At 42.6% G+C, this 27,846-nt stretch overlaps 1 protein-coding gene across 2 annotated transcripts in view; it reads left to right on the plus strand.

Moving 5' to 3' along the window:
- CPNE3 (copine 3) overlaps nucleotides 1-27,846 on the plus strand; it is a 437,917-nt gene that overhangs the window by 221,303 nt on the left and 188,768 nt on the right. For both annotated transcript variants that reach the window (XM_069220439.1, XM_069220440.1), the window contains exon 6: nucleotides 12,580-12,663. In XM_069220439.1, coding sequence (XP_069076540.1) covers nucleotides 12,580-12,663 — 84 coding nt within the window. The remainder of the gene's footprint in view (nucleotides 1-12,579; nucleotides 12,664-27,846) is intronic.

The following is a 27,846-nucleotide window of genomic DNA, read 5'->3' on the forward strand; positions in this document are numbered from 1 at the left end:
CACATGCATTTAATCTGCACACACTGCACAGCACCATATCCTGCATGTTGGGTACAAATAAACACTAAACCTTCATTTAACCTGCACAGCACTGCATCATCCCTGTATTGTATCCTTCCCGGGCACACGTACACCCAGTGCAGACAAACCATCTCTGCACTGCCCAACACTTCATACCAAACCAAAGTACACCAAGGGAGAGTTAAGCACACAGCAGCGGAATTTTGAAAGTGACTGAGCCTGTATGCCTCACACCAGTGATACAGGTTAAAAAGGACCTGTTCGCTGTTTACTACATGGTATACTGCCACCACTGAACTCATGCTGATTAACTTCTTATGCAGGCAATAACCTTCTTCCACTATGAGGATAGCTCTTTGGGCCCTCCCTTCTGGTCCAGGAAGACCTCAACCTTTGAGACAGGTCTATGTCATGGCACACACGCACAGCGCCTATGACAGCAAAAATCTGCATTGGTGATCCAGACATCAGTACAGTTGGGCACTCAGGGCAGGGGTGCACGTCTTTTACAATGCAGAGAGCCTTTCTGTCCCAACATGGATTTCATTCACCTTCTGGATGTCTGCCAATTCAGTTTCATGTCAGAGTGTTTAAATAAATCTTAGCAAACTATCTGTGACTTTTTTCTCTGAAACTATTTATGCTTACCTTGTCATTTGTTTGCGAGCATCTCTAATCGATTGCACACTGGAGTCTGAGACTAGGGATCGGTTTTATACTTTCTTGAAGATTTGGGGAACAGTGTGTATCAGAGTGTTTTTCTGTGAGTAAATATTTTGGGCCTGATTTAGATCTTGGTGGTAACGATCCCGCTGATGACTTTTCGACTGAAAACCCGTCTGCCACGGCAATGGTCTGCCACCCGTATTTAGGTGTTGGCGCTCCCACAGACGAAAGCCTACATTAGAACCACCATCCCCGCCAAGAAACACCACCCACGTCAACGGCGGGAGAGGGAAAAGTGGCTGACAGCGGGACCCAAGATCTTCCCACCATGCAGATTTGAATGTGACTTACCGTGAAGAAACAAATAGTGGTCCGACCTTCACTTCTGAGTTGGCAGATTGGAGGAAAAGTGGGGAAAACGCATCTTTTTCCAAAATTCCACCTCCGGCTTTGACTGGACACAACTGAACAACACCTGCCGTCACTGCTGCCATTGACCTACGAAGAGTACATGACCCCCGCAAAGCACCCCTAAACCTCCACCCCAGTCGCCTGACTCGAAGGTAGGGACACCGCATTGCCAGGGTATGTTGGGTGGGCACTGCATGGGAGGTTGGTATCAGTGCAGGCATATACAAGTCACAGTAAGTTTTTAAACTGTGACATGCATATGTTGGGTTCACAATAGTGTCACACATGGCTGGGGACACACTGGCACAACACTTATATCGCACCCATACACAACTGTCATTGTGGTGTCATCATTCATTGCAAATTTAATGCTAGCACCACAATGATGGTACACTCACCCTGGATAACAGTGTCTGTGTGTTCACATTGTAGGGGGACCTGTACAGGTAGGTTTGTGCTATCTGTTGTGTGTGTGTGTGTATCAGGAGTGGCTGTTTGAGGTGGAGGGTGCTGGAGTGGGTGGTGTGGTTGTGTCTGTATGTGTGTCACTGGCACGTGAGACCTATGTTTTATTGCTGTGTGACACATTCAGGTGAATGTTGTGTGACGGACGTTGTCATGATATGTGTGTTTGTGTAGCTGAGTATGTAGTTGTTTCGTATGTGGGTGCAGTGTCAATAGTGTGTGTATGTTGTGGCATGGTTGTATGTCAGTGTGTGTTTTCATCATGTACTGACAGTGTTGTGTTGAAATGGCAATTGCTTATTGTGTGAATGTGGTGTGTTGTGTATTTCAGGGGGACACATATGGCTAAGGGATAGTGTGCGTTTGCCACTTACCTCTCTTCCAGAACCCCTGCCAGTGTACGAAGTCCATTGGGTCCGGTCCCTATCTCCCTCCATCAGCAATCCTTCACCAGTCAATCCGCTTGGAGAACTGTAACATCTAAATGCAGCGGGTGGACCACTGTTGACTTAATGGCCTTTTCGGGTCTGCCATCAACGTGGCTTGGCGGTAATACCGCCAAGATCTAAATCAGGCCCTTTGTGTTTGTGTCAGCCTCATAGGATCCATCTACATCACCCATTCATGTAATATCGGTATACCACAACTCCTGAATGTGATTAGTTTTCTGTATCGAGCCTATCACAGTACTTTTACTTGAATGTTATTGGCCAATTAAATCTAGTATGTTTCATTATCCAACTGTAACATCCAGTCATGGATTCAGTTCTGCTGGCCTCACTTCTGTGGTGAAGAGGACTAGATACTTGAGCATTTTCTCCCTTTACCACTCCTGTCACCAGTTTCAGCATGACATTCTAAGACTGGGTCGATGTCTTATAATTGCACCAATCAAAATAAACCTTTCATTGATGTCCGTCACTAGAAGGCAACTAGTGTTTGGGCTTGTTGTCACTTATAGAGTGGACTGTTAATAGTCCTCCTCAATGCTGCCAAAAAAAGTTCTTAGACACTTACAGATATGCCAGAATAAGTTGTCAAATTTAATCCTTGGTCTATAAAAAAAAAACTATTTTCACTCACTTAATTTTTTAGCAATTCCCTTTTCCGGAGTATTTTCACTGGTTAATTTTACATTTTTTTAAATTTATTTTTGGCCGATTTTTAAATAGTTCTTTGGATTTTTCCATGCAAATTGCTTATTGTGCTGCCATCACTACAGTTGCTAATGAATCTGATAAATTCTAAGTTCAGAGACAGTTGTGGCAGGGTAAGTTTGGGAGGGAGGGGTGGCTAGCTGTACTGTGCAGATTTTGGAGGTCCCCGTTAGCTGCGCCAGACTAGTGTTAGGAATAGCACAGTCATTGCCCCTCTACTGTGAGCCTAATGTCTGTGAAGTGGCCGAGAAGTGAATTTGTGCACCTTGTATGTATACAGCTAACAGAGGCACCCTACAACAAAACACTTTTTCACCAAGACCCCCAAGATAGTGTACAAGTGGTGGCCCTGCCTGAGCTGCTCTGCTCCTGTTCATTCAGTCCCTCAGGGCACTTGTGCTGTGGCTCTGGTCTAAAGAGAATCCTTTAGTAAATTAGCAATGCACAGGGTGCAATTGAGAACTGGTGCACATGCAGAAAAAAGAGTGGTTCTGACCTAGATTTCTGCCACATTTTGGTATTTTCAGTACCTACTGGAAACCTACTGAGGGTCTGAGGCTGTGGAGCACTTGGGGTCACTGGAGAACAATGTGAGCCAGGTGAGAGGCAGCAAAAAAAGAGGTCTTTTATTGAGGTACAGAACACAGCACAGGAACAACACTCTCTTTCTCCGCTTCCCCCAAGCCTCCACCCAATGTTCAAACACTGCATAAAATGCAGACAACAAGATCGGACACCACAGGCTTATACTGACAATGAAAAGGAGATTAAAACAGACAAGTATCGATATTGAATGATTGTGATCCTTGAAGTATAGGGTGTATAGGGCGGAGGACTCTGAAGGCCACTCTAGACATTCTTATGTGTGGGTTGTGGGCCTACCAAAGGGTCTAAAGAGACTGCCATGGCACGATACTTAGAACATTGAATATCACATATTGTGGTGCCAAAAGGGTAATCCATGTCTTACACCACTAAGTAAGGTCTGGACTGCCTGCACAGAGACCACTATCTGGCTCTTTCTCAAAACCAATGGTGGCAAGAATATTCACCTGCCGAGAACAGGAATTGATTCTGTAGAAGATAAGAAGACTCAGATACTACATAGTGATAAAAGGTTAATGAACATCCTGGACTGCCGATCATCTAGGTAGCATCATTGTTCCTCCTTTTTGACTGTAAAAAACAAATGTTGTATCCCAGCAAAATTAAAAGTTATAATGGAGACCAGGACCTTAATCAATGAGTCTGGGTAAGCCTTGGACTGGACAGAAAACAAGCAGTGAGGGGAAGTATGGGGCTACGATGACTTTGTGACATGCAAAACGCCACAACAACTGCCATCCCCATTCTTGAAACCTAAAGAAAAAACACCCAACATCAGGCTTTCACAGAGAGAATGATTATAGGGGATAGATGGCTGAATTCCTTATTGATCATTGCACCCAGAAGACGTCTGCACTGATCACACCAGCACCTTAATAGTCCTTGAAGGGAGAAAATGAAGAACAGCCAACAATTACATTACAAACTGCTTTATGAGTTGATGTGAGGGAACTGTACTTGTGTTCCTGGAGTGCCCATCTCGATAGGAATACTATGTGACACAATGTTGATCTAGGCCACTAATCTTGTGAGTACTGGGTTGTCGTTATACATTATTTACTCTGGCTGTCGTAAATTGGTGTGGCCAGTGGGGAGGCTGCAAAGGAGCAATCTTGTCTCACTTCCAATCCTATCCTCTAAATTTACTTAATTTCTCTAGGAAGGAACTAGGGGTGCTGTAATGTTCTATGGACAGTTTATTGGACCAATTGCCATTTCTTCTCTGTCCTTCAGTGGGGGTGCTAGGTACTGCTTTTTGTGGGTCAAAGGTTGTCCACTAGGTTGTCCACATTAACTATAGAGATAATACTGACAGGTTTCGTCCCTTGAGGCATGATGGAGGGAGGTGTTATATGGCCTTTTGGTGTTGCACAAATCACATAATTGTTTTGCATTTCCCTATGTTTATATGAAATCGATACACATTCCTCATAGGGAATTTTCAGTGCATGAGCACAGTTATTAATTGACTTAAGATACACTTATATCTCAAGAGAAGAGGGACTCCTATAATTTGATCTCATGATGACTAAGGATGCTAAACTGAAAGAAATTAAGACACTAGAGTTTTGTATCAAGTTTTTCATTTTATGCCAGGATGGGGTTCCCTTTACTGCCAACCATGTTTATCCTGACAAAGATCTTTATTGTAGTGGCAGTGGGTAAACTGAACAGCATTAACTTGCACCTAATATGGATAACGCATATTTTTATTGTTCTCTGTTGCATTGGTTTTCACAGTGGGCACACCTTGTGATTTTGGTTGGGGGATTTTATTACATCGTAGACGTAGACCGCTCCTGTCACTGCTGGGCTCCCAAGTGGAGGGAATTGCCTGAATGTTAACCAGTTGGGTGGTAAATCGGGGACTTGTGGATTCTTAGTGTCAGAGGCACCCTAAGGCTAAAGATAATTCATTTTATTACCAGCTACATGGCCAGACTCTCCAACTAGATTACATATTATCTTCAACCTCGCTGCAGAGTTCAGGCATGTACTCAAAATAAGTAGGACAATATCTGATCACAATCCTTGCTAGGCATAAAATGAGGGAGGCCACTCATAACACTGCTTACTCAAAGGCTACAGATTGCCATTTTGGAAGGCTCCACTTTCAGAACCACAATCTTCCAAGAAAATAAAAGTACTGTTTCCAATTCACTCTTGGAATGGGAGGCCATTAGAGTAGTCATTAGAAAGAATTGCATCACAAATGGTAGTGGCTCTATGCAAAACATTAAAACAAAAACTAAATGCACTGGATAAACTCGTATGGAATCTGGAGCGTGAAGTGACGTAAGACCCCACACACTAAACTCCACAAAAGAAAGGCCCTCATGCCACAGTGAAAGATTATGGTGTCTGCATCACAATGAATACATAGCAGGTGCTACGCCAAGAAGATTGTTGGTATGGTTGGCCACGGCTGAGTTAATGGGCTCACCCATACTGAACATTTCAAATGGGCAAGGTGCAGACAGAAGACATCACTGGTGTGCTCCAGGACTGTTAGGATGCTTTATATGTGCAGCACAGTATTCCCCCTTTTGAGATAAAGCCCGGCTTGTATTGCATGAGCCATGGCTGGATAGATTGGTGATAATACTAGACATTATGGGAACATTGGAGCAGATGGCATTGGGAAAGACAAAGGATTTTGAGAGGCTTCCTGCAGAATTTTTAATCTCGCTTTTGTTGGCCATGTGGTGCCACAACTGACTGCAGTGTACATGGCTGCTCCAGAACAAGAATACCTTCCAAAAACGACCATGGAAGCTTTGATAACTCCCCTCCCTAAGCCCCCTTGAGATACTATGGATGGATACTCCTGTACCTCTCCTACCATGTTCACTAAGGATCATAGAATGATGAAAACGATCTTGGTGAAAGTGTTACTCCTCCTTGTGCCACTAACAGTTGATCCTGCCCAAAATGAATTAATTCCTAAATGTAGTAAAACCAGGTATATCGGTCATCTTTTCCAAGCGCACAAACAATTGCAAAGTGCACTCTTCCAGCATGCAGTTATGGTAATTGACTAAGGAAAAGATTTCAATATGCTTAGTTGGAAGTACCTGCTTACAGAGCTCCAGATCTCTGTATTGGTGGGACTGTGTTCCAGAGAATATCCCTTTTATACTGTAAGCCTACAGAAAAAGGTCTGAAAGGGCAATATAATCTTTGCTTCTTATGAGATAAGCCAGGGGACGTGGGAGGGATCGTGTTTGCTCAGTTGATGGAATTCCTTGCTAGTGTGTTGAGGACTGAGGGAAGAGGTTAGGGCATTTTGTGTCCATGCTGTTTCCATGCAGCCTCATTATATGCAGAAGACATGCAGCTGTTCATGTGTGATGCCCACTCTGAGATTACAGATGCAGTTTGGAACCTGTAGAACTTAGCCATGTGTGTTCCCAATTAGATTTTTGGAGGATGGTAACGTACCCACGACACCTGGCCTCACCGTCTCTTGGAAACTGTGAATCTTTCGATATTTAGGGATGTGAACATGTCATTGGTTGACATGACAGCTGGAAATCTGTGGTCTGTACTTGCTGTTGTTAGAGGCAAAATGGTCATGGTACTGTTATTGGTCATGGGCTGGAAAACAATGGCTAAACTGATCATGCTCCTGCTTTTATTATACTAATTCACTAACCTGGCTCTACTGGTACCACCAGTAGTCCTTTAAGGTCTAAATTCACTATTATCAGACCTATTTTGAGACTCTGAGACTGAGTTACACCAACATTCATTGGTTGAGAGCGTTTGACATACATTTGACTTGAACCTTATTTGCTCAGTTTCCCACCTGCTGTGGGCTGTGTGATAGTTAAGCGAGGAACACTAGGAGCAGTTAGGAAAGAATAAAAATTAATATGATGTGGTAAATTATAAAATAACGATAAAATCACTTTGTGGCTTTATTGTGTGGTACAGGTTTTGTTTGGAGGCCAGCTCACCCTTGAGGCCCTATAGCTTCTAGTTCCCCACTGTGGATACTTTCCATGGTTTCTGTGATATGTTGTTCGGTGAAGCAGGTGTGCTATGGGAATGTATCTAGGGCAAATAGTAATCAGTTACAAGTGTGTTGGGGTAGTTCCCAAATGGGGATATAGCCCTTTTTGCAATCATACTAGAATCCATAGTGGGATTAACAACCCCATTGTGGTCATAATGGGAGGAGGAAATTAATTGTCCTTTGACGATTCTGCAGTGGTAGAGATTTAAACAACTCTGTCACTCTTTCCAGAGACTGAGATTACATAGTCACTGTCCCACAAGGGCAACTGGGAATCACTCATAAACATAAAAAAGGAACAAATAAAAATGGCCTTACATGGGGCATTTATGATGGAATACCTAAGGAAGAATGCGCCTCCCAAGAGTTTGATTGTCAACGACTAACCCCCTACTTTTCTGAACAGCAAAGAGTTCTGGAAAAATTGGTCATTCATAGCATGGAAGTGCACAAGGGACTGACTGGGACAGAATATTGCTACAGCAAAGAAGATGGCAGATCGTCTGCTGATTGAGATACAGACCAGCTAAAACAAACTCAAGTCATTTGTGTACATTTCAATATATAAGAAAAAAGTGGAAGATTTTAATTCAGATCAGCCACAAAACAAAGATTTCCTTACCCAGTCAAAATTAACAAAATTGAGGAAAGATTTACAAAAATTTAGCCATGAAAGAGAAAGTATTCACATACATAACTGACAAACACTATGAAAAACCACACAACACTACCCAGGTCCACAAATGCCAACCAAAATGTAGGGCCACACCTCCGTTTTGGACCGTCAGGAGATGAGAGGAGCAGTATTACTAGTGATAAAGACAACGTTAGTGGTAACCCTAGACCTGCTTTCCATCAAACTGGGTCTTTGGAGAGTGTGAGGATGTCCCATCCTGAAAAGCAGCCCATCTTAGATTCAAATTAGAATAAAAATGGCTCCTTCTGCCAAATATATCAAGGATGACTGCTAATGGAACTGCCAGGCAGTATGGGTGGTGTGATCTCCACTGTGCATCTGAGGGCTGAACCTATTCTACTTTCCAGCCTGATGTAGCTTTGCCTCTTGAATATTTAACCCCTTTTTGTTGATGGTGTCCTTCTCAGTGTTCTCTATCTTTACAAAAGGCTATTCAGGAGCCTTGCGTAAAAATCTTGCTTTTATTGTTAAGATTAGTATCTAAGTACTATTAACTAGTTCATTTAAAATCTGTTTCCAAGAGAAAATATTTTATACATTTGAACTAAGGCACAAATATTTTGTATGTATTACAAGGCTGTAATTCTATTGGTCAACATAATAGAAGCAGCTTTCATTGTAAACATAAGTGTTAATATAGCTCTGTTTCCTTTGTCTGTCAAACAAGAAACAGTTTATAATAATAATAGCATAATAGAACTAATAAGTAAGCAATGGCTTGCACTGTGAAAACAAAATATATAATTAACAAGCAAGTATTGCTTTTCTGATGGATGCTACTAACCGCACATTCCTCACCAGGCACCATATTGGATCTGGAAAGCTCCCAATAATGATGCTTACATGAGCCACTAGGTTGTACGGTGCAGCTCCACGCTGACTGCGTACCACCCTGAAAGTGACAGAATGGAGTCACATAGAAGCATCTGTGGGAGAATGTCAGTTCCTTTCTTTCTGCACCTTCTGCCATGAATTCAGAGCTCCACTCACAATTTCGTTGTCCTTCAGAGAACTCCTAAAACAAGGAAAAATCCAATGTGCTAGGGAACGTCACCCACTCTTAAGACTACAGTTTTGAAACCATGCTGCATCTGTAGAAATCAAATGTTGTTCATAGGCAGATCAAGGTGTCTGTCTCGTGTTTGCACTGGAGGCACAACTCAGTCATGTGACAAGCATGCTGTCATGCACACAAAAGCAATCCGGCACTGTGAAGCTGTATGTTGCCAAACACAACAAGAAGTTGTGGGCTGCACGTACTTCCTGTTCTGAGTCAAGAGATTGGGCTCCTGTGAGGTCAACTTCAAAGCCTTTACATAAGTCCAAGTTCAAATGTAAACACATGAAATAAAAGTGGAACTCAACCCCATCCCTCCACTCTATTTAAGAGAAGACATGAGGGCCTCACAAAGTCTGTCTACCTCCAGATCTCCAGCTGTGGTGATTATACCTCATTTGGTCCCGGTACCTCCTGAATTTCATGGGCCATCATTGACACTGCAGCTCCTCGAAGCCTGTATGAGAGGCCATGTTGCAGATATTGTGCATTCATCTGGCTGCCCTTTGGCATACCCTTGGGTCTTAAAGATCAGCATGGGACCTCAGTTGGGTTACCACCTGTAGATTTGTCCTCACTGCCATCTCACCCCCTTGAACCTGGTACAGGTTCCATACAGGCTCTGGTACAGACTTCCACCTGGTTCCACAGCCTGTGTTGGTCCTTTTTTGGTCGACGTTGGGGCAGCCCCGCTGGAGGAGGATCCGCGCTGGGTCCGATGTCTGACCCGAACTGACTTTGCATGATCCTGACCAATGTCACTCTAGGAAGTTACTTAAGGCCAGTCATCATACAGCCTGGTTCTTATCCTAAGCCCCTGCTAGGGCGGATGTGCCATCGGAGGTTTCATTGTCTTTTTGGCTCTGATTACTGAGAGGATGTTGTTAGGTATGGGGAATAGTTTACACTCTCAGCATGATAACAATTTTTACAAGGACTTACAAGACTCCAGTGGACTTGATTCTTCCCCTGATACCGGGTTGAACTCTCCATTTGGACCGCCAAAGGGCCTATGAGAGAGTAATCATTTCCAGCAGTACTTTGACAAGCAGCTGAGATTTAAGCCATCCAACAGTACACTATTTACATATGTCCTTATATAATTCTTACAGCCTGGGCCAGCTACATCAAAGCCCCTGCTCCCTTTCAATGAAACCCTCATTGACATATTTAAAGGCACTTGGTTAAAGCCCTGTTCATGACCATTGGTGAATAGGCAGGTGGCCAGACGGACCAGGCACCTTGCGACCCTGACTTCCTCACTAAACATTCTACTCCAGAGTCTGGTTGCTCAACTTTCAACCAGCACCCAAATTCGTTATCTATAACTCCCCTGGATAGGGAGTAAAGATTGAGGAATTCAGAATTTGAATGTTCTCTTCAGTTAGCCTAACAATGAGGTTAATAAATGCAGTTTGTTTATTGCTTACCCTCTGGGGCTTGGCCAGCGAGATCTTGCTAGTGGTCCCAGAAGACCATAGGTCCTCAGTAGCTCATACCATTCAGAATGGTCAAGATGTGGCCAAATACTTCATTCTTGCAGGCCTTAAAACTACTGATTGCCTGGGAAGGGCACTTGGCACAGTTGTGCTCTGCCGCCATCTTTGTATGCGCACCACAGGATTCTCTGTAGACGTATAGGCCTCTGTCATGGATATCACTTTAGATGGCTCACGCTTGTTTGGGGGAAAAGATGATTTTTGCCTTGGAACATTTCAGAGTGAGTAGGGTCAAGGTATCCTCCTTGGGTGTTTGACCCCTGCCAAATAGTTTTCTCCCCAGTTTAGGAAATTCTGAGGCTACTCTAGGGGGCTGGGTATAGGCAACTTCCATCTCCCCAGGCTCTGCTATAATCATCCCAGTACTTTTGAGCCCAGTAATTTGGATCTGGCAGGCAGTGTGCAAGCAACGAAGAGCACCACTCATCCCAGTCCTCTTCCTCAGTGGCAACGGTCACTAAGCCGCTTTAGCTTGCCATTAGTGTCTAACAGCCACTGTGTGGGAGGCAAGATCCAGCACATACTCTACCGGGTGGCGATCCATGACGTCCGACAGATAGGTCCTTCAAATCGTTCAGCATGCCCTACCCTTTCTTTCTACTCCACTGAATCTCCCCCTCCCCACATCAGAGCAAAACTCAGGAGCACCTGTCCATTCTGTTTCCAAAAGAACCTTCCAGAGGGTTTGAACTCAGAAACTGGGAAGGTTGCTGTTCTTGCTTTTCCCTTGTGCCAAAGACAGATAGGGGCCCTTGGCCCATCTTAGATCTTTTCCCTTGGAACGCCTTAATCCAGAAAGGCATATTCATAATGATCAGACTGGCTCAGATTCTATCTGTCCTGGACTTGAGCAACTGTGTAGTGTACTTGGACATGCAGGATGCACATTTTGATATACCTATCCTTCAGTCCCACAGACGTTGACCTGTGGTTCAAGGTAGGCTTTGAGCATTTTCAGTTCGCCATGCTCTGCTTTGCCCTCACCAGCCTAACATGCTGGAGAGCACTTTCTGTGTGCATGTTAACTACCAAAACAACAATCTGTATTATCTTCACATTATAGCATTTCCAGAAACCTGCTGGACCTGAATTTTCACGAGTGGGCAGAGTTCAGAAACATGCCCAGGGCCATGACACGATGTCCCTTTTTTTTATAATAGGTGCCAGGATAGTGAACCTTTGTCATCTCTGCAGTTACCATAAAATAATGCTCACACATATGAAACCTCAGTTAGTTGCAGAGATTCTACAAACCTAAGGAGTTGTGTGCAATTTCATGACAGTTTGCCTCATTGTTGTATCTGCATATAGTTAGGATTTTCAGGGAACCCCAAAGTTTAGAGCATGTGCCTTAGATTCAAATGTGTTATGGCCATTAACAGGTCCCTTTCCTGAATTCAGAAAAGCTGATCTGATATGATACAATGGTGAAAGATTACAAATGTATTGGAAATTTACGTTCTCACTTCATCTAGAGTGGTAGTAAAGAAATGCCTCTGTGCTCCACCAGCTGATGTCTTGAATTCAATACATGAATGCAAATGTGCTTCTAGAGCTTGTTCTAGCAGTTTCCAAGGGTAAAAGGTGTTAGAACCTATCTGCTAATTTCCTAGACCACGTCACTGTAAATGTTATTCCTAATCCATAAATATTCTCTAATTGCTCTTAACAATGTGAAACATTTCACTTTTACCATTTGAATCAACCAACCATTTAATATAATTTAGAATTCAGTAGAACCATTATTCAGTCACTTATTCTTAATGCTTCTTGATCCCTTTTGCCTCTGCGTGTATCTGCAACAGAGAGACAATGTGGTTAGAGCTCCCATCTGCACAGTTGTTTTTCAACAAATGTAGCTCAATTGTAAATGTACATCTCTTATGTGAATCATCCCTGAAAATGACCAATCCATACGCATGGTAACGGGAAAATATATGTTACTTGTAAGCTATTTTGAAATCTCTCATTATTATTTGCAGGATTTATTCTCAAAGTCAGACCCCTACTTGGAGTTTTACAGGCAGACACCGGATGGAAGGTGGCAGCTCGCTCACCGAACAGAGGTAAGACTGTTTTTGTTTCAGAATAAGCTCTGTTCATCGTTGAACAGTCCCTCCTACTGGGGTAAATGTTGCACCATATCTGCAATAGATTGCTTGTCCACTGTGTCAAACAAAGCGATTTGTTACCAGATGTGTAAAGTTCTTCTTAGATATGGAGCAGTGTATTTATTTTGGCAATAGCTGTTTTTTTAATCTCTTAATGCATATCATGAAGATTGGAGGAATTTACAATCTTGCGAAGTACCAGTATTAAAGCCTAGAAACAGTAGGGTCACAGTTAATTACATAATATTCAAAGTCAGGGGGAAAAGGCAATATCTTTTAGTTTTATCAGACTTCACCTTTGAGGCAAAATGTAATTGTTGGCTAAATGCGAGAACATTGCTATAGTGTGTACATTTATATGTAGTAACGTTCGAAGCAAGAGTAGTATATTATGAGAAACCATGTATGTTAATTGGCTCCTTGAAGCAGAATAGGAAGAAACAGTAGTGAGATCCTAGATTCTCAGTGTAGTTCAAAATAGTAGGTTTACGGGCTGCCACATGTTTCACAGTATAAATTACTAAGCTTTATCAATGAGTTGCTAAAATAAGGCACAAAGCAGTTGGAAACTGTCATGTCTCAAAAAATGATACGCATGGTTGGAGGTTCATATTAACAAAACGGATGGTCATTGTATGTGACCCAAAATAATAAAGGACAATATTACTCTTAAAGGGCATGAGGGCGGAGGCCATGTTCATGGGCAGTAGGGGGAAACTAAACAAAGCAGTATGTTCCCTTAGTGTTGGATTCAGTTTCCTACTTGTAACCGTACTTCTTAACCTAAGTCCTAGAATTGCTGCAAACAGCCACGCGAAGAAATGCTTCTGGTATACCTGTGTATGCTGGAAATAAAAAAACACACCATATTAATCGAAAGATGTCAAGTGGGCGACTACAATAGGTGTAATATTGCATGTGCAGGTATACTAGCATGTATGACATAAGTGTTGGAAATATGATTCTAAAATGTCAGCTTAAAACAAACACCATGTTATGTAAGACACCAGTAAATATAAAACATATTGTATTTTGGGCCATAACTAGAATGTTCAATTATCATCCCATTTTGGGAGGAAAAAAAAACAAATAGGAGATGCAGAATAGTAGAATGAAAAGAATAAATAACCCTATGAAATATATTTTTTCAGGGGTGTGACTGGTTTGTACATTAAAAAGCTGGCTGTCACGGGAGAATATATACAGAAATTCATAGTAAGACCAGATCATGAGTATGATATTATTGGAATTAAATGTGGTGTAAAAATAGTTTGGTAGAGGTAAGTATAGAAAATGAAATCTGTTATTTAGAATACCGTGCGTCGTCATCATTCAGATTGTACTATAGCAGTAATGTGTATACAGCATAATGAACTGGACATATGGTGAAATACTATGTAATAAATGTATTTCGATATAGCTGACGAGAATTTATACCACTAATAGGCCGAATATTAAGGAGAAATTAAGCACCCTATGTAATTTAACACAGGCATGTGGTTTAAAATAAAATAGGCAGCATCAACCAGTTACAGGCAGTGCACATTACTCTGAATACCATTAAAAAAATAATATGTAATTAGTGCCCCATATCCTGTTTCTAACGTTTTTCTTTAGTGCTTTAGAACTACCCATATAGATCAGTTTGAATTGGCAAATTGTAACATAAACAGCATATTAATATTCCCATTTATCAAATCACAAATTGCATAAATTATGATGATATCGTACATAAAATATTTGCATTTGTGTATTGCAAACTAGCATATATTGTGGTTGCCCAACTTGTGAAAACCCTTGGGTGGAGAAGATTACCATATTTTATTTGTTAACTCTTGTTTTAAGTAGCTTGTACACAGTATGTATGTAATGGTCTTACCATATTTATATTTAAACAGGGGATTCATGATATTATTCTTTTTAAGTGTTTTGGAAAATTTTGTAAATTTCTTCCCTGGCAGTACCTAAAAGCGCAGCCATTGCCATCTTGTAATGGAATTTCCATTTCTGTTTGCTTTTAGTGTATAGTGACTGTATATTGTTTAGTTGGCTTTATCCCTTCTTTATCTGACAACATGCTGTGGATAGCCTCATCTCTTCCATCTAGGTTTTGTAACCTTGTTTGGAGGTCCTTGTTCATAGTATAGTTACATTTGAGTTGTGGCATCTCATTTCAAGGGATGCCATGGACCCGAGTTTTAGTATGTGCACTATTAGCACATGGGAGAGAACTGCAAGCTGTAGGTGTACGATACCTTGAAAAATGTAATGCTGTGTTCAGTTTAGGAATTTGACATTATATTGAGTCTAATCATCATCATCCGAAGTTTTATTTCGGACACAGAAGTGACCATAAAAGTACACATTAAAAAGAGCTAAAATAAACAACAAAACATTCTCCGTAGTTACAAAAACATGCATAGAATTAAAAAGCACAGTTAAAAAGTGTCAAACTATTTATTACAATGCATGACCAGTTGAATCATGCGAAGTGCAGAACATTTTTCCAAAGATGCAATTAAAAATTCAGTATAAAACTTGTAGTAGGTTAATCTATCAATTAAAACATTAAATGATTTTTCTGGCAATTGCACATTTGAGGAAAGAACATATACTGACACAGTTAGATGGGGAATCAAGCTTTTGCAAATACATTAGGGCTAATCTCGAAGATATAAGCCCCTGCTTCTGTAGAATGAGGATTAAAAACCTCTTGCTAAGGTCATTTTAGAACTTACAGAAAAGAACAAAATGCAGCAAACTTTGCGGTGAAGACTCATCACAGGGGCATATCAGGACTTTTGAGGACTCAAATTGGCCAAGAGGAATATCAAGATGCCATCTTACAAAGCCTAAATTGAACCTGGTGAGTAATAACCTGTCACAGGATCCATCAATCAACTCCAGATATGGTTCCAAAAATGGGGAAGTTTGACTCTCCACATACTCTTTTTTGGACATTATTTTTAAGTTCTATATCCTCTCTAAGGGCTTGTCAACCTTTCCTTAAATGCAGATTTTATCCAGAGTATATCTGCTTTACAAATTGACAAGGGATTAGTGAAAAGTGCCTGCCTACCCAACTTTGTAAGTACTGGATTAATATAATCAGGCCACAGGATATTCATGCCTTTCTCAAACTTAAGGCAATTGAGGATGATCTCTCTATTTAGCGAGGCACGAGGATTCGCCAAGATGGAGCACCACAAAGTCAATGGGTCAAGTTTAATGATGTCTTTGGTGAAATCCATCCCTAGCTCCTGATGAAAAATATAAGTGGAGCTTGAAGGAGGGACATCCAGAAGTCACCTAAACACCCTTTTTTGTTTCACCTGAAGTGAGCTTATGTTGGAATAGCCCCAGATCCCTGCACCATAAGTAACAGACAGGAGACATTTTCTCTTATAAATTTCCCAAAGGGGCGCAACCACTTTTTCTCCCGATACGCTTAGCCTGGTTAAAAATAAAACTCAACGTCCCTCGAAATTTCTGCCTCACTTTGGCTAAACAGGAGCCCCAATTTCCCGTAGCATCCATAACAGCGCCCAGATATGAAAAGTCCTCAGTCTGGGCAACCGTCTGACCATACAAACAGATTCTCTGCATCTTACAATTTGTAGGCTAACATACTGTAAGGGACGTCTTAGCTTGATTTGTGACCAGCCCCAGGGTCCCCACAAAAGACACAAGTTCTTGGAACAGCACGTTGAGGCCGTTACTGTATCACCTGCGTAAAGCTTTTTCTTACTAATGAGCGGAGCATCAAGAAGGGCTGCGCTAAGGCCATTAATGCACAGAAGGAAAAAAATAGGGGCCAAAACACAGCCTTGCCATAATCCTCCTCCCATGCTTAAAACTCGCTGTGCGTTCACCAGACGGACCAAATCTCACAGATGCTGACAAATTATAATGGAGGGCCTTCAAAAACTGCACTAGGTCAGCCTCAACTCCAAGGTCAGTTAAGATCTCCCATAATTGTGACCTGACAAGATTGTGGAAGGCGTAAGAGAGGTTCGAGATGGCCAGGCAGACAGTGCCCTGCCTTGTAACTGTACATTCACTGATCAACAGATGAGGATTTAGGCATTGTTCCATTGTGCCAAGGACCTCACGGAACCCATATTGCACCTCCGACAGCTTGTCCAACTCCTTAATCCAGGTGAGGAGGCGCACAAGTACAGCTCTGCCCACCACCTGAAGATGTAGCTATTGTTCTATCATGCCAAGGCCCTCGTGGAACCCATATTGCACCTCCGAAAGCTCGTCAGACTCCTTAATCCAGGTGAAGAGCCTCATTAAGCACTTTCATTTAGCTTGTCTTCATCTCCGAGCTTGTCCAACGTATTAGTAAGACATTAATCTTACTTCCCCAATACAGTATGCTATTAGTATATGGTTTGTGCAATGGCCCTAGACATACGTTCTCTCAAAACACCTTTTGACAGCGTTTGCATAAGAGGGAGCAAACCTGGAGCACATGGAAACCAGAACGATTTGTGTAAAAATATTGTTGTTCAAATTGTGAACTGTCCAGTCCCTGTCCATTTGAGTATGCCTAAAGAAAGTAAGCTTTTGTAGTTTACGTAATGTTTTATGTCCCTAAGATCACATTCTGTGGGAATTGATTTGCAATAGAGAAGAAATGTTAAGAGTGACTAACAAGCTTTGTTCCCAACTTACATACAAAATGCAATGTTCTGTTCAAATCCATTCAAAATCTTTCACATCTTTAGAGTGGAACACATATTCTCTGGTAACAGACAATGAGATGCAGATTGTCATTTTCATATAAATTGTAGTGTAGACAGCAACCACAAATAGACCATTCAAACACTAAGGGCCTCATTGCGAGTTCGGTGGACGGTTTAGACCTCCCGCCGAACTTCCAACAGGGAGGTTGCCGCCATAGTGGATACCTCCATGCTGGCCCCATCACGAGTATCCCACTAGGTCAGTGGGTGGAAACCTTGGTTTCCACCCGCTGACATAGCAGGAAACAGCCTACAGCATTGTCGTCCGCTCGTAATTGAACTGGCAGCAATGCTGTAGGATGCAGGGTGCTGGCCGGGGAGGCCCTGCACTGCCCATGCCAAGTGCAGTGCCCATGACAAGTGCATGGGCAGTGCAGGGCCCGCCTGGGGCCCCCTGCACCTGTTCTCTGCTAGCCTTTTCATGGCGTGGCTACTGCCATGAAATAGCTGGCAGAAAACAAGGTCCTAATTCCATCCTGATGAATTAGGACTGCCACCTACCTGCCAGACCACCGGAATCCCTGATCCTGACGGTCCCACCGCAGCCCAACCGCCATGGTTAACAAATGGCACTTGGACCGCAGCATCTGCAAGTCTGGCGGTCTAGTGACCGTCAGACTCTTAATGGGGCCCTAAGTGTTCCTCGTGCACAAACAGTTACATACAGTTAGCATTGACCACAATAGCGCGTATAAATTGGTATCCAGATATGTCAGTTCAGGATCATAAGGAGTCCACCTTCAAATGAATAACCAAGGCTAAACAAATGTTAACGTTTTGATCCCCTAAATGCTTCAGATTGTGCCTTCATCAAGGCAGAGGATAGGTAGCAACCTGACTGATTAATTTAAAGCAAAAGGATTGTGCATCATCACGGTCACTGAATGTATTTGAACCTTGATACTGATGTAACAATTATGCAGGGCTCTCCAGCACGTCTTCAGTTCCATCAGAGCACTTCTGCAGCTCAACTTGAAGCTGTGTGGTTTTTAACAGTTCTTTAACATTGTATTGCTGTTGAAGGTTTTTAAGCAGCAGATTTAAGAACATCCCTACATATTCTGCGTATCTCTATGTATTCTGAGAGCTTTTCCGTGGGTAAACAAATACTTGAAATGAGAATGTGTATGGCTCTTTGGGAGAGCATAAACATGGTTTCTTATGGAATTGCATCCATAAATATCTCTATTCTAAAATTGATATCAGTCAGTCCATCTTCATTTCTTCAAGCCAGGGCAGTAACTATGTCTCATTTAATCCGTTTATACTTGGGATGGCTTCATTTCTAGTAGTGTCAAATAATTGATATCTGTGTTCTTCGTAATCATACTAATCTGCTTGACAGCTCTTTTGCCACTGACCTGTTTTGAATTCCCTCTTTTCTTGGAGCCTGCTGTTGTCTTCTATACCAGTCTGACCTTTTTATGTTGTTGTGTTTTATTTGTATTGTTTTTTATGTCAATATAAAAATGTTGTACCACTTCTTAAAAAATTGAGCTTTGTGCTTTTCTATTTGTTGAGACATCCTATTTATCTCAGTACGTGTACAGATCTGGTCCACTACTGAAGTGAGACAATACTGGAACCTTAGTTGTATTGTTTTTTTTTTTTTTTTAAATAAACAATTTTATTGAGTTTTTAAGGAGCAGGAGGAGAGTTGTAACCATGTTGACACACAACACACAAGCATATGATACTATTCCTGCAACTCAGTGCGGTGCACGTGGTCAAAGTGATTTCACCCATCATAATTATGACATATGAAAACGATCCCATTAGGGACCCCATATTTTCCTGTGCTTCCTCAGGCCTCCTCTTGCCTAATATATTGATTACTCTACTCAAGAATATTTGTTCATTCCTCTATACCACTGTTTGATTGGGGGTTACAATTTGATCCCTGTTGCCTAACAGGAACTTCACCCCACTTAATCTTCGAAATCTCCCCTTTAGGAGTCAGATCTACAGGCTGCCACAGTATTACTGAGTGTGTGCGCTATGTATTGCCAGTATCTTTGCATCACTTTGCAGGTCAAGATAACTTATAAGATGTCTCCTGCCCTTGATTGGTATACCTAAGAGACATAGGAGAGGAGGATTTACCCATCTTTTGCTGGTTGTCTGGTGTATATTATATTTCATGGAAGTATTTGAATTGAATTACTTGGGGTTACATTGATATGGTTAGGTCTTCTAGTGCCATCTTCTACTCTCTACATTCATAGTCTCCCAGGGTCTGTTCCCATCAAAATTGCAATTCAGCAAGGCAATTATGAGTGTCAGCCACTAGGACACAGTAGGTGTAATATTTAAAAAAAAACAACTGGGAGGTATGAAGTTTAATCCTAGGCTCAATTGTGTTAACAACTTAATGTGGCCCTTTGTCTTGTAGATATGCAGGTTTTGAAATCCATATTTGGTCACAGGTAGTGAAGCCAGCTAGGCCAGTTAAGTGTTTTAACCATGTTTTGTACCATAATGGTGATTGAAGAATCAATCTACCTGTCCACCTTAGCAGGGCAAAGCATTATGTTATCAGCCTGTTAATGGCAGGAAGCCATTCATTAATAGTGAAATAAAGAAGTTAATGCAGGTTGTAATTATTAAGTAAGTCAGGCTCTAACTGAATACCAAGGTCCTCTGCACCCAAATAAATATTCTTTTACTCCCTCCACCAAGTAGTAAACGTGCATGTCTGCCATGCTACTCCACTACTGTTGACTGTTTGAATGCGTTTATCAGAGGTTACATGCAGCACTTTAATCCCACACAGGATTCTATGGGATATGTTGCGAATGGAGTTGATGAATTTTACAGGAATATCGTATGGGTAATTTTAGAAGGCCTAGAGTAATGGTTCTTAACCTTTTGACTTCTGTGGATCCCAAAATGATCATTACTGGAATCCGAGGACCCCCCTGAATCAACATTGGAATCTTGGCACCCCGACTCAGTAACTACTGGAATCCGGTGCCCCAGCCTAAGCACTATCAATAATTTGTACTATAAAACAAAACATAAAAATACAGAAATAAACATTAGTGAAACAAATATACAAATGATAAAATACGTTTTTTAAGTCACAAATATAAACAATATAAATTTGAATGGGAAGCTTGGAGCTTTTCTAAATTCAAGTTAGGGCATTATTCGTCCATAATATTAATATTTAGTTGCAGATTAAAATTTCTTCACATTTACATACTGTTTTACAGTTTTCAGTTGCACATTTTGCTTCTTTATTTATGTACACTTTATTTTTTTGTTAATATTATTTAATTTTTAAGCAGTTTAGGATCCCCTGTTTAGGCTTTGATGACATCCAGCGATGTCAGGACAACCGGTTAAGAACCACTGGGGTAGATAATTTGTTGGACTGCACCCATTTTAAATAGAGCTACTCTGCAGAAGATATTGATGGACAGGGCATTCCATCTCTGTAGGTATCTAAATAACCTCTTTAACAGATGTACCCTGGTGAGTCTACAACACAGAGCAGAATCAACAGAGGCTTGTACATGCAAATAGTTAAAGCTGTTTGATTGAACGCATAACCTAAATTGCCATACATTCGTGGAATTCTCGTCCCAGACTGGAACACTGTTGGATTTGTTCAAGTTGGCTAGCAAGCCTGCTGATTCTCCAAAGATCTCAACTACGTCCTCAGTCTTTGTCCCATCCATCTAAGATGGTGAACAGATAGAAAGATGTTGTTTTCATAAAGAGATACCCAGCCTTTGATGTCATTTTCTACTGAAATCCTTGCACTAAATCATTGTGTTTGATGCACACTGATACTGCTATGCGAGTCGTCCATCTTCAGTATAGCAGTCTTTAATTCTGCAGCTAGGTAGCTCTCTTTTAGGGATTTGTTAAACTTATGTATCCTGTGTGAGATCATGGTAGACAAGCCTCTTAAACATTTCTACAGTGAGGTTATTAGGACCAGGTATCTCCCTCAACTGCATGTCAGAAATAGCCTTTGAGAGCACATTCAGGACCATTGGGAGCTCTAGCATATTAGACTAGTGATAGTTGGTATTGGTAGGTATTAAATCTTTAGGGTTGCAACCTCACCGTTTGCTATTAGGTGGCATAAATATCTTTGTAAAAACTACTCTGGATGCCATATCTTAGTATGTTTACCAATGAACGGTCCATGGATTGGCTCCTGTATTGTAGACATGCTGCTGTTGTGGCAGCCAAGCCTAATGAGCCATGTCCAATGTTTGTTGTCTCAAAGCCAGTCTGAATGAATCTAGTTGGCGCAGTATGGAGGGGTATTTAGTACTGAGGTACATCTTTAGCACAGCTTGCAGATCCAGTGTCTTAGACTTCCTCTTCATTCTTTTATCAAGGCATGCCGTTGCCCTACATTTGAAGGATTTCCACACCATCCTGGCAGAGAAAATTGATCCTATGTTTAGAATGCTTCTCACAGGTAGGCAGAAAAGTCATCATCAGCCAAGCATTCTAGCTATCCTAAAGTCAGTGGAACATCAGCTTGACTGGTGAGTCATGGGACATCCCCTCTAGGGGGGATAGTTGAGCCAGACACCGGGACAGATCTGTGGCAGGAGGAAGTCCACACTGGAAGGCAATTGATGCAATTCTGAGAAATGTGTGCTCCCTCTCTCCCATACGCCAACAACTCCATATGTCACCCAGCCCAGGGAACTCATCCTTTCATACAGAGAAGTGTGTCTGTGTGGAGTTGTTGCATGTATGTCATAGGTGTCAGATCCCTGTCTATAATAGTGTTGAGATCTCCCCCTCTGACTGATGCCCCAAAGATGCCTTAGCCAACAGTTTGCTTACATCATATAAGATGCCCGAGCCAAAAAGGAAGGTCCTCAAACACTAATGTCCAAGGGTGTCCCTCCAGCATTACTTAAACATACTTCCCCTGTTTCAGTTTTAGTCTGGGTGACATCAGCTTGATTGACTTTTGTAGTGGAATAGCTAGTCCCTTACAGCCTCTGGTCAAATCAGAATAGTTAACTCTATATCCATGCCGCTCAAGAAAGCCAGTTTGTGCCCAACAGGTAGGTCTCTTGAAGCAGATGTGGTGAGTAACTAGTTGTCAACTGTTGTTCTGCCCCCTCTTTTGATCCTATTATGCAGATCAATTGTGTTCCAAGATAAGGTGCTGTATCTGTCTTATCTTTTTGGGTGTAGCGTGTTGGCCATATGTATGTTTGCCTATCTTTATAAGCAGTCCTTGATTAATTAAAGGCAGTTCTAGTTTAGTTGCACCCATCCAAGACCACTTGTGATGGCCAGAAGACTGAAAATGTGGTTTTCATTGAACTGTGGTGTGCTACGTAGAATTAGCAACTTGGTAACCATGATATTTGTAATTGGGTGTCTTCAGCAAAGCTTCCGGTTGAGGTTTCTGGGTCAGGGTGCAGTGGCCTTTTTCAGTGATAAACATGAGGAGAGTTTTTTTTGGCTATTACTAGAGCATGCAACCAATCCTTTAGGGAGTTTTTGGGATGGATACACTACCCTCTCAGGGAATCCAATGAAGTGGGTGGTTTTGCTCTTGGTTCATCTATTAGTGTATTCCACTTTCTCCTCCAATACCTTGCCAGCTGCTGAGAAGCATATAGCTGGATACTGAAGGTCCTTCATGGAATCTTCCTGTTCTGATATTCAACCCTCTGGCGGCTTTATACACTGTGCTGTCCCTGAATACATTCCTTTCCTGGAAGAATTTACAGAAGATTCCCAAATTCTTCTTCTTATGTTACTGGTGTGCACTAGATCCTGTCTAACTTTGATGGGCTGTTTAGTACCAAGTTCTTTTCGCTGCTTCTTAAATTGTTTTCTTTTGAGTTTTTTTCCCTTGGCTTTTCCTCTGAAAGTGACCATTTATAGGAGACATTGTTCTGTCAAATGTTTTAATCTGTCGAAAGACAAAATATATTTCCACTTATTCTGACGGCTGTAGTGAGTTGTACAATCTTTAGGGAAGCAACTTGTCGACATTTGGCACATACCTGTCATGCAGTACTTGGCAATGTCTGTTAGTAGCTTGGTACATCTCTTGTCAACATGTCTAATAAGCATATCAATTTCACCTTAAGAGGCATTATGATGATGGGTTTCCCATTCTAGTAAGAGATCTTTGACAAGATATTTAAACAATGGAAAGGTCAAATTATGATGTCCTTTGAATACTTTTTTTTTTCTTTCTTTTTTTGTTGGATGGTAATAGACTCCCACCAATCTCAATGCTCTAGTTTTTTTTAGATTTGTTTGTCCAATGCCTTCATTTTTAATACATGGTGCATTTCAGTTTTTGCCTTTACTGTTTCAGCTGTTACCAAACATTTGTCTGCAAATTTGTCACCATCATTCTTGTATGTGTCCATAGTTTCTTTGGGGGATAATTGTAGTTTTTATTTTCCAAATGTCTTGCTTCTGTTGGATTTTATTGAGAAACTCAGTTTAGAAACGACCAATCTGTCCCCCATGCTAATACAAATGTGTGGTACCCTGTGGCATAATGGGGGGTCATGAGGTAGGTCATCAGTGGGACATACAAGGTAACCTTAACCTACTTATAATATCTGAATTCTTTCCTCAACTACCCTTCATGTGTGCACCTCCTGCTTGTTATTCTGTGGGAGGTAAGTGTGATTGCCCACCCATGTTTTCAAGGTTAACAGTTGGTTATGAGTCTAATTGTTTTGCTGCGATTTATACCACATGTCTACACAGCAGCAACTGAATCATGGTAGCACAGCAGTAGTAATTAAGCATGTAATCTATCAAACAACTCAATTACGATCAGTTTACATAGAAATTAAATTGCTTGTAACAATCACCAGGGAAGGGTAGAATTCTCTTATTACAGAAACTTAATGCCAAGTGGATTGTTCTGGATTGTTATGTCTGTGCAAAAAGAAAAAGTGATGGACGGAATGCTGAACTATGTCAAACATTCACCCCGTACAGAGATCTGGGCCTAAATCCATTGTTTTTTGCCACCCATGCCATTCCAATTTGGACCCAGCCATATGCAAATCAGTCTTGATATGGGGATGTGGGGGCGACTCCCCTATAAGAGGGTGCCCAGGAGATAGAGACGGGCACTAGAACCCACAAAACATGTTCCTCCATGTGGAATCGCGAGCTGAGAGACAAAAACTACCACGTGTGCATATGCAATGTCTGCTGACCCCTTGAGAGCCAAGCCTTGTCTACGGAATGTCGAAGACCTACCTGTTGCTGTGGTCAATTCCACAGCTGCTGTGATTAGATGTGGAGACCGCTCCCTGGAGCACTGTGCACTAGTGATGGGGAAATTTAAGACAAAACAGACAGTGCCACAGTGGGGGTACTGGTGCGGGAACGGACCAAGCAGGGAGACACTGGAGGCCCTGGGGACTCAACCCTATCCTTGCAGCTACTGTTCGATCAGATATTAGCTGTAGTTGCTGATACAAAGGCCACCCTACCGCTGGACATCAAAGCTGTCTCATGTGGCTGGGCCTCCTACGGACAGAACACCATAAACTGGCGGACAGAGTAAAAGCGGTGGAGAGAGGGGAATGGGTGAGGTGCATCAGGTGCAGTCGGAGCTGACCAAACAAGTAACAGCTCTAAGGGACAGAGTGCGAACTTTAGAATACAGGGCTGAGTATGCAGACGGACGCTATCAGTGCAGTAATATCTGCGTGGTAGGTTTACCGGAGGTTACGTAAGGCACTGATATGGTGGCCTATCTCGAGCATTGGTTACAGACAGATGTGGCCCGACCCTTCTGACCCGGTTTGTTGCACTAGAGCGGACTCACAGGGTCCCTGCTCAACTGCCGCCCCTGGTCGTCCGCCCCGCCCACTGGTAGCAAAACTCTTCCATTTTCAGGATAGCGACACTCTTCTTCGGAAGGCGCATGAGGATGGTCCCTACAAAATTGGCAACACCACTGTCACACTGTACACAAACTACACAGACATGGTCCAGCCCAGCGAAGCTTAATATTCAGAAGTCAAAAGAGAGCTCAGGGAAGAGGAAATCTAGTATTCTCTGATGTTTCCTGCAGAATTGAGGATCATTCTTGATGACACAACCCACTTTTACGATGACCCTAAAGAAGCTTGGGAATGCTCATTCAATACGGAAGAGGACCTGTACCCAGGGGGCCGGTAGAGCTACTAAGAAACCACCCAGATCAGAGGCAAAAAAAGAACAAGCAGCTGCTCTGCAGGCAGTAGTGGAACTTGCGGCACAGGCTGGAATGGAATCGAATTGAAGCTTACACTCTTACAGAAGATCCACGGCGTCTGAGTCCAAAGAGTCTACCCTGGCACAAAGACATGCCGACAGTGACCCCACAAATCGGTGGAGGACCTGATATAACAGCTGATGGACTAAATGCTTGGGAGCTGTGCAACTGACCAACATAACTATTTAATGAATCTCTGTACCCTCAATTATATGGGGGTTCTGCCACCCCTCTGGTGCTGGGGCTCGGGGTGGGAAGGATGTTTAAAGAGAGTAGGGGGAGAGCGGACTCTGCGGTGCAGCTTACATTGCAACTCAGCTGGAAGGGGGGTATGGATTAGCCCCTGATAACCTGTATATCCGTAGGCTGACCAGAGCTCACAGATTTTCATTTATCCCCCCTCACTATACCGCCACTTGCCCCCCTTTGAGGGTTAAGTTGAAGCCGATCTCTGCTTTATTACCTTGCTTGCTACAGTATAGTTTGGGTGGCTGGCCATTGCTAAGTGGCTCTGGGAAAGGCGAGTTTATGGTTGGGATTTGTTTTCTTTTTGGTCTCTGGGGTACTGCTATGAGCAAGGTATGTCCTGGTCAGCTGGAGGGTGGGGGACACAGTTACAGTATATTATCCCATGACCACAGCAGTTACAGGCTTGAAGTGTTTGTCTTGGAACGTGAGAGGTATGGGGTCTGCAGCTAAGGGGCATAATATTAACACATATTTGAGATGTAGGGGGTACAGATTGCTATGCTCCAAGAGACTCAGTTAGCAGGGGTTGAGGTGGATCGCCTGCGCTGTAGATGGTGGGGGCAATTGTTTGGTACTTCATACTCCACCTTTGCATAAGGAGCGTTAATTTGGGTAAGAGCTGGAACACCCTTTGAGCCTCTGTGGACCCTTGTGGATGCGGAAGGGAGGTATGAGCAATTACCTTTCCTCCTTACACTATCTGCCTTATTGGGTCAATTGATGACTGGTGACGTGATTGCTAGTTGTGACTAGAATTGTGTCTTCGACGTGACACTGGATCGATCCAGGGACTCAGGCCTGCAAGACAGCAGATGGCTTTCGGGTTTGGCTCCACCACTGGGAACTTACAGATGTTTGGAGCACACAACATGCTAGGTAACCAGACTACTCATTTTACTCTCATATCTCTGCCCTGCACACTAGACTGGATATGTTTCTGTGCTCCGAGAAACTCTGTCAATAAGTTATCACTACGGAATATCTGGGCCGAACTTTCTCGGACCACAGTCCATTGCTGATGGGATTTCGGCTGGTAGAGAGCAGGCCGGCGATCCCAGTGTGGCACCTCCAGCCGGCGAAACTTGGGGACCCGAGTTATGGAGATACTTTGCAGATGGCCATTGTAGAATCTTTTTAATAAAAACCAGGGCACAGCTTCATCCACCCTCCTGGAGTGGGAGGCCTTTAAAGTAGTCACGACGGGCTTTTGCATGGGGCAGTCTGCAGGAGTTCATGAAACTGGGGTAAATAGAGGCCACATTACATAGACTAGATAATGCCCAGGGAATAGATCGTACTACTCACCAGCTATTGCTGGGCACCAAAGAGCGGTGCTGTAGTGTGCTGGAGAAATTGTGGTGTCACGACTATAAAACATACATAGAAAAAGCCCATGATGAAGAAGGCAAATCAAGAAGACTGCTGGCTTGGCTAATCTGAACTAAGGCAAGGGGGGCGCCCATAATGCATTTGACATGAGACGTGGGATCACACCTCTATTCCCCTGGGGACATAAACGAGAAATTCCGGCGGTACTGAGAGTCTTTATATGATGACCCAGCACCTATCCCAGATGGCTTACTTGATGAGTTTTTGGAGCGCCTCCCACTCCCGACACTGACCTGTGAGGCCCAGGATAGGCTGGGGGACCAAGTGACTGTGCAAGAGATTAAACAAGCAATCTGAGAAAGGCCACAGACCAGACTCCCAGCCCTGATGGCCTACCAGTTTAATTCTACACGACATATGGGGATATATTGCCTCCCAGCTGGAAATGGTGTATGCTGAGGCACTGAGGGTAGGCGACCTCCCGGAGACAACACGGAGTGCGACTGTGATCCCACTCCCCAAGACTGACTTCTCTGGAGCACCCTTCATGGATTCCGTCCATTATCAATGCTC

This window comes from Pleurodeles waltl, chromosome 2_2 (assembly GCF_031143425.1).
Source record: "Pleurodeles waltl isolate 20211129_DDA chromosome 2_2, aPleWal1.hap1.20221129, whole genome shotgun sequence".
Classification (NCBI taxonomy): domain Eukaryota; kingdom Metazoa; phylum Chordata; class Amphibia; order Caudata; family Salamandridae; genus Pleurodeles; species Pleurodeles waltl.